Source organism: Propithecus coquereli, unplaced genomic scaffold, assembly GCF_000956105.1.
Source record: "Propithecus coquereli isolate 6110/MARCELLA unplaced genomic scaffold, Pcoq_1.0 Scaffold59, whole genome shotgun sequence".
In the NCBI taxonomy this organism is placed as follows: domain Eukaryota; kingdom Metazoa; phylum Chordata; class Mammalia; order Primates; family Indriidae; genus Propithecus; species Propithecus coquereli.
Window position 1 is genome coordinate 6,793,326 of NW_012151840.1, and position 8,708 is coordinate 6,802,033.

At 44.4% G+C, this 8,708-nt stretch overlaps 1 protein-coding gene across 1 annotated transcript; it reads left to right on the top strand.

Annotated features, from left to right (window-relative positions):
• Positions 1-1,239: 1,239 nt before the first annotated feature.
• ENSA (endosulfine alpha) lies at positions 1,240-8,467 on the top strand. Its single transcript, XM_012658786.1, has 4 exons — positions 1,240-1,450; positions 3,313-3,438; positions 4,725-4,891; positions 7,742-8,467. Exons 1-4 carry the CDS (start codon positions 1,394-1,396, stop codon positions 7,755-7,757), a joined length of 366 nt encoding a protein of 121 aa, XP_012514240.1. The 5' UTR covers positions 1,240-1,393; the 3' UTR covers positions 7,758-8,467.
• The last annotated feature ends 241 nt before the right edge of the window (positions 8,468-8,708 follow it).

The window sequence follows — 8,708 nt, forward strand, 5'->3', positions numbered from 1 at the left end:
TTTCTTTCTATTTTTAGTAGAGACGGGGTCTTGCTCTTGCTCAGGCTGGTCTCGAACTCCTGAGCTCAAATGATCCTCCCGCCTTGGCCTCCCAGAGTGCTAGGATTACAGGCGTGAGCTACCACGCCCTGCCAACGCTTTTATATTATATAGACGCTTACCATATTTTGCCTTGTATGATAATCATACTCCAGTGCTTCTCAAATTTTTCCATTAGAAATGCACCTAATTATACAGAAAAAAATGAATGGTTAGCCCCAAGGCTGTCACAAGAAGCTGCCTAAAAAATTAAAAGTTAATGTTAAATTTGCAGTGTTAAGTAGTAGACCAATGTTTGTTTTTAATATAAATATGCCACACTTTTTGACTAACACTCCAGGAAGATGTGTCAATTTAATCTTGGGGACTTATGGTACGCATGGCACACTGAAAAAGCTCTTCCTCTCCAAACCCCAACTAGACAGTAAGCTTTCCACAACTTACTTATATTTAAGTAAAGACTATTAAATTGAGTCTGCCTTACTATATATGCATCCCCTGTAAAACTAATACAATACCATGTACAGACAGATGCTGAAGTGAAAGAAATATTGTTGAACTGTGATTCTGGATAGGTTAACTAGCATTAACTACATTTATTAAATGTTTACCACGTACCTAGAATGTGCTCCCTGTTTCGAGGAGCTTAATCCCTCAAATGACTCTGAACGAGTATAAAACTGTACATAAGGGTTAAACTATGGAACGTAAGCCATTAAGCCATTAGTGTTCTGCAAGACAACTCGGGCTGGGACTCAATCTCTCCATTTCACACATAAAGTGACACATCGTAATTCTGTTCAGTACCATTTAAAAGTCCAATCTGAGCTCCAAATTATTTTCTGGAGATCGATGCTTTTCTGCTAACATTTTGCAAAGCTTAATCCTTTCCACCTGAGAATAAAAGGTTTACATCCTTTCGCTCTCCAGTTTGATGCTCGACAAAGCCTCCTGAGCGCCGGGCGGTGGGGCTCATGGAAGTCTAAGGCCACCAAAAAGCAAAAATGCCAAAGCTATCAGCCCCGCCCCTGAGATCCCCCACAGGCCTCCAATTGGTCCTTATGGCTCACTCTCTTCCCAGGTTGGTGTTCCAGCTTGCCGGTCGCCTATATAGAACCCACCTTTAGCCAGCGACTATTGGTAGATCGTTACGTCATTGCCCCATCAACCCCACTCCCATTGGCTCCCTTAGGAAGGGGCGGTCGCAACGTCACAGGCAACGGCCGCCATTTTGACTGAGCAACCCTAGTGACAGGAGCCGAAGCAGCAGTGCAGGTTGTCCCCGTTTCCCCTCCCCCTTCCCTTCTCCGGCTGACTTCCCGGGACCCCTACACGCCACAGTCCCGGTCCTGCCATGTCCCAAAAACAAGACGAAGAGAACCCTGCGGAGGAGACCGGCGAGGAGAAACAGGTGAAATGGAGGGGGTGCAGGCGGGCGAGCGGGGGGCGACCGAGATGGGGCGGGAGACGGTCTCCCACCCGTGCGGATTGGTCGTCATGGTCTCAGGCTCTGCAGGGGTTGGCCACTTCTTGCGTCACGCAGGGTGAGCTTCAACATGGCCTGCTGCTTTGGTTGCTGGTTAGTTAGGTCGGTTGTCACTCAGTACAGTACCTTTTCTGATTGGCCAATAGGCCTACAGCTCAAACCATGGAAGCTGTGCCATAATTGGCCGGTCTTGGACGTGGGGCGGGTGTTCAGGTGAACGGAAGGGGGCTGGTGGTCCTGGAAACGATGTGTGTTACTGGTTAGTAGAGGTGAATGGCCCAATAATCAGGCTGGTGCCTGCATCCTCAATCCACGGAAAGATAGTGGTCGAGGTAAAGAAGTTTAAGAAGGACCAGCACTGGGGGAGGGGAGAATAATAATTATTATCATGGCTAGTTTAAGGCGGTAACTTTCTCAACAGTCCTATTTTGATAGTTGGGGGATGGTCTGTTGCTCACCTTCAGTAAGGGCTGAATAAGATTAAAGAGGACTACAGTTCCAAACAGAATAGTGGAGATTAAACCTAGAAAAGATGTCGACAGAATCGTGACGAGAAAGACACCACCCTCTTCCCCCAGAGTACCAAGGCAGTGGGACTTAGTCCACCCACGGTTCTGTGATGAAAATACTAATGGCAAATGAACCTCTTCCTGGGGTTTGTATTTCACTTCTAAAATTTAGTACTAGGCTCAAGGACTCATGAAATACATGTGGTGTTATATTTATCCCTGATTTTCAAGGGAAGGGGTTGTAATTTCACTAAAAGAGTCACACGTTGACTTCAGGTCCTTTCAAAAAGTCACTAAAAGGCCAGGTGTGGTGGCTCACGCCTGTAATCCCAGCACTTACCCAAACTGAGGTGGGAGGATGGCTTGAGGCCAGGAGTTGGAGGCTGCAGTGAGCTATGATCGCACCACTGCACTCCAGCTTGGTTGGCAGAGCAAGACCCTGTCTCTAAAAAAAGAAAAGAAAAAAAAAAGCTGCTAATGAAAAGGGCAGCAGGGCCCACAAAAAGCAAGAAGAGATTGACAATAGTGAGAACCCCTGCAAGCCAATGAGCCCCTGAGCTTTTGGCATTTCCCCAAACTTCCATCACTTGCCCCACCTAGAATAGGTATTGATATTTTGGTTAAAACTGGTGGGTAAAAACTAGTGAATTTACCGTGTCTTTATTTTCCTTAAGTTAAAAACAGTGTCATTTTCATCTGTTTACTGATCCCCTTCCTACCACAATACTTATGGAAATTTTGAAGCAGTGTTGTGTCAATTACTCAGGTAGAGATTTTTGGGAAAGGCCACGTAGCTAGCCTCTTCCACAGGGAGACTTACCAGATGGCCATCTTAAACTCTGAATAAGGAGGAAACATCTAGCAAACTTATTCCCTTTGATTTCCAATTTAACTTGTAGGACAACCTAAGGAACCCTCCTACTCATCTTGTATCACCAGAAGCCCTGGCTAGCTCTTTTCCTAGCATCTGTGCTGAGTGAGCTATGGCGTGCTCTGTGATTAAAGTATTCTGTTTAGGTATTGCCTTTAACCCAATACTCACAGGTCACTGGGGTAGTTCCTTGGTGGAGTGTGAGAAGCAGCTTGTCTTTTTCTTCTCACAATACAGTCATCTTGAGCTTTAGGGATTTGAAGTAAGGTCTAGCTTTAACAGAGTAGAGATAGCATGTTTACAAGTGGGTGGATCTCCAGGAAAAGTTGATAGCATAAGGGTTATCAGATATTAGAAGCAGTTGTTTCTCAGTCTTTAATTTTATTTGGCTCATTTTTTTTCTCCAGGACACGCAGGAGAAAGAAGGTATTCTCCCTGAGAGAGCTGAGGAGGCAAAGCTAAAGGCCAAATATCCAAGTCTAGGACAAAAGCCTGGAGGCTCTGACTTCCTCATGAAGAGACTCCAGAAAGGGGTATGAAGCCTGATCTCTTACCCTCTTCTTCTGGAGTCAAAGGGGATTCTTGGAATGAAGTCTATAGAGGCTCTACAGGATTCTTTTCTGAAGGTTTTGTTGAGCAATAACGGAGAGGAATTAGAAACTTGAAATGAGCCAGGCAAATTATTGTAAACCCCTGATATGTTATCAGTTCCCTTCTGGTTTCCCATATAGGAAATTAAGGCTTAATATTGGGGCATTTGGGTATGTGGGGGAACGAGGAAAGGATATTAGAGACTGGAATGTAGATTGCCCCAAGACATTTGTCTGTTTGGATGGTGGGGATTTTAGGATTGTGTACTTTTTAAGAATTAGAGATAAAATGTGGAGTGCATCATTTCAGAAAAAGATGGAACTATCTGTTCTGTAGAAATCCTTAACTTGAAATGTAGATTTCTTCATACCTTTGAAGTTAGTACCAGCCATTAAAGGTCCCTCAGAGACCTTATTTTTGGTCCAGAGTGGTCCTCCTCACCAAGGGAAAGCCTACCTCGATAGCCATCTAACTCCTGATCAGGTTTCTCAGTCCTCAGAGGTACCTAAAGCTGACTGAGGAATTGTAAATCATCAAACTGGAGTGGATGAAATGGAGAGTGAAACAGATCTCATCGGAGGATCCCAGTTACTGAATCTCAGTCACTGATGATAATAGTGTGATGCTGATTTGCAGTTTACCTTGCTGTAGGCAAGGCAGGCGTGGGCAGGCTGTCACAGTCATGGAACATGTGTGGGAGCAGTGAGAATCAAAGGGAAAGTACATTATCCTCCTGAACAAGCCCAGTTTCTATTTCTGGTCTGAGAGAATAATTTTTAATTTTGAGGTTGATCTGCTGATTGCTGGGATAGCCCCAAAGTGACTGTTCTATATATCTTATTCATTTCTGTTTCCCCAGTACTAGGCTTTTGCTTTGTACCTAGTAAGGTCCTCAGTAAGCCTTTATGAATAAAGTAAGTAATTTTGGTTGAACCATCTTGTACTGAGCAGGGTACAAAGGATTTGTAGGGGTTGCCCCTTGACTCCAAAAATATATACTCTAGCTGGGAAACTGCTTATATACCTGAAAAAGTCAGAACACACTGGGGAGAAGACATAAGTACATGTAATTAATGTTAAACTGTATATGCATAAGGTTAATTAAGGAAGACATCTTGAAAGATCTGAGTATGGATAAGGGTTTATGATGGATGTGAGATGTGAGTCTCCTTGTTTTTGAGGAAGACCAGAACTCCTCACTCACCTAAACCTCCCTCTTGTCTCTTAGCAAAAATACTTTGACTCAGGAGACTACAACATGGCCAAAGCCAAGATGAAGAATAAGCAGCTGCCAAGTACAGGACCAGATAAGAACCTGGTGACTGGTGACCACATCCCCACCCCACAGGATCTGCCCCAGAGAAAGTCCTCGCTCGTCACCAGCAAGCTTGCGGGGTAACCTGGGCCCCCCTCTCCTCCCCTTCCTCACCCACTGGACTTCTATAGATCATAGGCAGGGATGGAATGGGCACCTAGTCAGATCTTCTCAGCCTGTTAGCCAGAATTGACTGTGATTTTGCTGGGGGCTGCTGAGAAGATAATGTGGGTTGAAGAGGGGCTCTGAATTCATTTCTTTGGTTAAATTGAGACTTCTACACCCTCACTGTAGTTCAGGTAAGGGCCCAGAAATAGCAAAGACTAGGATTGGATAATGCTGCAAACTCTTTTTCTTTTGTGAGAAACTGGGTAGATGTGATTTCTCCTTTTGGAAGAAAATGTCCCAAAATTAGTTAGGCTGAGCCTTGGGAATAATTTGGCAGGTTTAACATCCCAAGGCTAACCTGACATGGTTGGGAAAGGTAGATTGAATGAGACATGTTTCCTGTGCTTCTAAGTGTTTTGTCCCTTAGGCTGCTATTGCTTCATGTTTCCATTTTGGCAGGTGTAGAGAATCCTCAAAAAGAAAAACTGACTTGCTTGCCTAAAACTACAGTGCCCACTTAACTTCCTTTACTTAGTATCTCTTACAGTTTGTCCTGGGTCTCAAATAATGTAAAGATTGATGAACATTATCCATATGGGCACCTTCTCTCTCTCTTCCAACAGGTTGCTTTTGAAAATATGGGCTAGTGGAAAGAGTACTGGGTTAGGAGTCAAGATATCTGGGTTCAAGTTCCACTCAGTCTCAGCAGAACTGATTTATAAGCTTGGTTGAATCATTTAGCCTCTCTGGATTTCTATTTCCTCATCTGTAAAATAGAGTTAAATATATATAAAATTGATTCTGATCCTAAGACCCTATAATTGCCAGCAGAAAAACTCTGCTGTTCATTGTAAAAACTAATAGTGAGGAAGGCCCATGGGTGGTGAGCCTCTGTGATACTGGGAATGTACTACAGAGGGGAACCATTTAAGGGCTACATGAGGAATAAAGAAGTTGAGATTGGGGGGTTATAAATTCAGGCAAGAGAACCTCATAGATATCATGGTCTTGAGGGTCAAGAAAAAAACTTTTAAGAAGCTAGCCATGGAAGCTTCTTGCCTCTGACCCCACCTACTTTCCCAGCCTAAATCTGGGCCTTAGCTGCAGAGCTGTGGGCCTGAGGAAACGTATTCAGTCATGCACATGTGTTGACCCATGTTTCAGATATAGTCATATGCCAAGTGTATTGTTAGGAAAAGAGCAGGAAAAGGGATAAACTGAGCTAGCCCCTGGGGCTTAGTACTACTACAGGGCTGAGCAGCAGGTTCTTAAGAGATGATTCACCTTGGAGGAAGCTGGGGAAAGCAGTTAGGGAGAGAGAGGAGGAAGACTAAGAAATGTTTTCCTTCCTAGAGCTCAGTAACCCAGCTCTTGTGCGATAAGGAGAGGTAGCAGTGCTGATTCATGAACAAGTAGAGGAAAGGGGTTGCAGGTGACCAGCATCTTCAATCTAGTTATCACCAGCTTGGCCTGAATCTTAGTGAATGCAACCTGCTAGTTAAGATAAAGAGGGCCAGGGTGAGAACTAACTGTTAAAAAGAGCAAGATTCTGTAATCCTCTCTTGCCTTCTCACCTCACAAATCCTGATATGCCAAACATTTGAGCCAATGAGAATGACTGATAAACTTGCTGATATGCATGTGGGGGGATGAGGTGCGTACACACTTCTCTCCTGACTGGCCATCCAGTTTTCAGGCCGTCATGCAGATTGGATAGGAAAAAGTTGGTGAGGAAGAAATGGAGAGAGCAGGATCCCTGGACTCCCTAGCCCCCAAACTCCTTGACTGTCACTTGTAATTGTATATAATTTTCATGTTTCTTGCTCCATTTCCTCATGCTGTCATCCTTAATCTAAAGTCCATGTGGGAAGGGGAAAATGCCGAACATCGTTGTATAGTTTCCTCAACTGTCCCAGCCATGTGTACATAGATATGTCATGTTATTATATATATAAATATATATATAATTTTGTACGTTTTCTTCATCTCCGATCTTCTCGAATTCTGTACTTTTTTCTTTTCTGTCTGAGCTGCCTTCTCTATCGCTTGAGTCCTCAACACTACTGGTCACAATGAGTCTGGTTTTCAGGAAGGAAGAGAAAGAGTAGGGCAATCAGAAAAACTATTGGTCTCACTCTCTCCCTACCTGGTCATCTTCAAGGATAAAAAAGCAAAGAAACAAGCTACCTTCTGTGTCTGTCACCTGTCACTCTAGCATGAAGTACATAGCTTTCTTAGCAAGAAAGGGTCATTTCAAAACCCAAGTGCATATTGCTTTGATTAAGCCCAGATTATTAAATCCACTCAAAACGTGTGCGGTCTGGCCTTGGCCTCCACACAGTCACCACCTCCTCACTGTGCTCCTCCGTCAGTCTTCACTGCCACGAGTAGCTGTGGCTGTGCCTCTGAAGCTGAGCCTGTTCTCAGCCAGGCAGCGTATCCTATTGGAAGCCTCTAGTTTTATTATTTCTTTTTAAAGCCAGTCAAATTTAGCAGTGGGGAGTTGAATACCAACTTCAGTGACACTAATGTTAATAAGTTCTAATAACCCACTACTATTGGACCAGCCCCTGGTTTTTTGTGTTTGTTTTCCATGGTTAGCTACAAAAAGGCAGAAAACATTCTATTTTATAGAAAGGAAAAGAATTAAGTCTTCTCTTTCCCTTTCTTTTTTTATTTTTTGCAATTCCTCTATGGATAGGAGCCAGGTAGTCTAATGACTGTTAAGTGTGGAGAAATTATGGGGTAGAGACTGGGAATTCAGGGGTTTTATTCCCCTATTACTTGACAGTGTTCTTTTTTTCTTCTGTGTTCGTCTGCAGTGGCCAAGTTGAGTGATGCTGCCCGGGGCTCCGCCAGATCCTGAGACGCTGCCCCCCTGGGTCCTGTGCTGGCTCCTGCCTCTCCCTGCTTTTGCAGCCAGGGGTCAGGAGGTGGCTCGGGCACGGGCTGGAGAGGCAGAAGCCCCTGCCCGTCGGTGTCCCAGCGCATGGAGCCCCTTGGGCTGAGCACCAAGACCTTGAACCTTTTTTATTTTACCTTTTTCCCAAATAACTGTTGGGAGAAATCTCAATGAAATCCTGGGGGTGGGATTGAGAGGGTGGGGTGGGAGATTTGGGAGAATATGAATTAGGGCTCGGAGTTGATAAAAACATTCCTAACCATCCTCCTCCTTGACCCTGTGACTGGTGTAGGGTAGGTGTGAGGGGGAGGAAGCGGAGTAGACTAAAGGTAAGGAGTTCTAGTTCAGTTCTGTGGATAAATGCCTTTGGATATGGCTGGAGACCTGGTGCCAGACAAAAGAAACTCAGCCTACATACAACAGATTCAAACAGCTCCTCTGATTCTGTAGAGCTAGCTGAGAACCTAATGTTAATTGTTCATTTAAAAAAGTGCTGTCCTTGAAATAGATTTGATGTGGGGAGAGGGGAGTGAGTGTGGGGGAAAGGAGCCATGAGCATGGGGAGCCCCACAGAGCCCAGGGGACTTTTTCAGTATTTGAAATAAAAAACAAAAAAAGACCCACAAAAAAACCCAACCCAGAAATACTCTGAAGCAGTTGGTGTGTTTTATTGGGGTTTGGGAGGGGGAAGAAAACAATACTGAAGACACTGTTCAGGGAAGAAGCTGATATGGGGCCCTGAATTTCTAAGGGACACAAGGGCCTTTAATGTGGAATGCAGCTGGGCTCCCCGATTCCATCACTTAGGGAGAGGGAGCAGCCATGTTGACATACAGACCAAGGCTTTTCCTAAACTCTGTCTATCCCTTTGTTTCTGTAGCTAATGT

What these genes read in the sequence shown, in the direction of transcription:
- ENSA (XM_012658786.1), top strand. Translation starts at nt 1,394, where the DNA reads ATGTCCCAAAAACAAGACGAAGAGAACCCTGCGGAGGAGACCGGCGAG. An exon ending in AGACCGGCGAGGAGAAACAG is followed by an intron (nt 1,451 to 3,312) that starts GTGAAATGGAGG and finishes TTTTTTCTCCAG; the next exon opens with GACACGCAGGAGAAAGAAGG. An exon ending in TGAAGAGACTCCAGAAAGGG is followed by an intron (nt 3,439 to 4,724) that starts GTATGAAGCCTG and finishes CTTGTCTCTTAG; the next exon opens with CAAAAATACTTTGACTCAGG.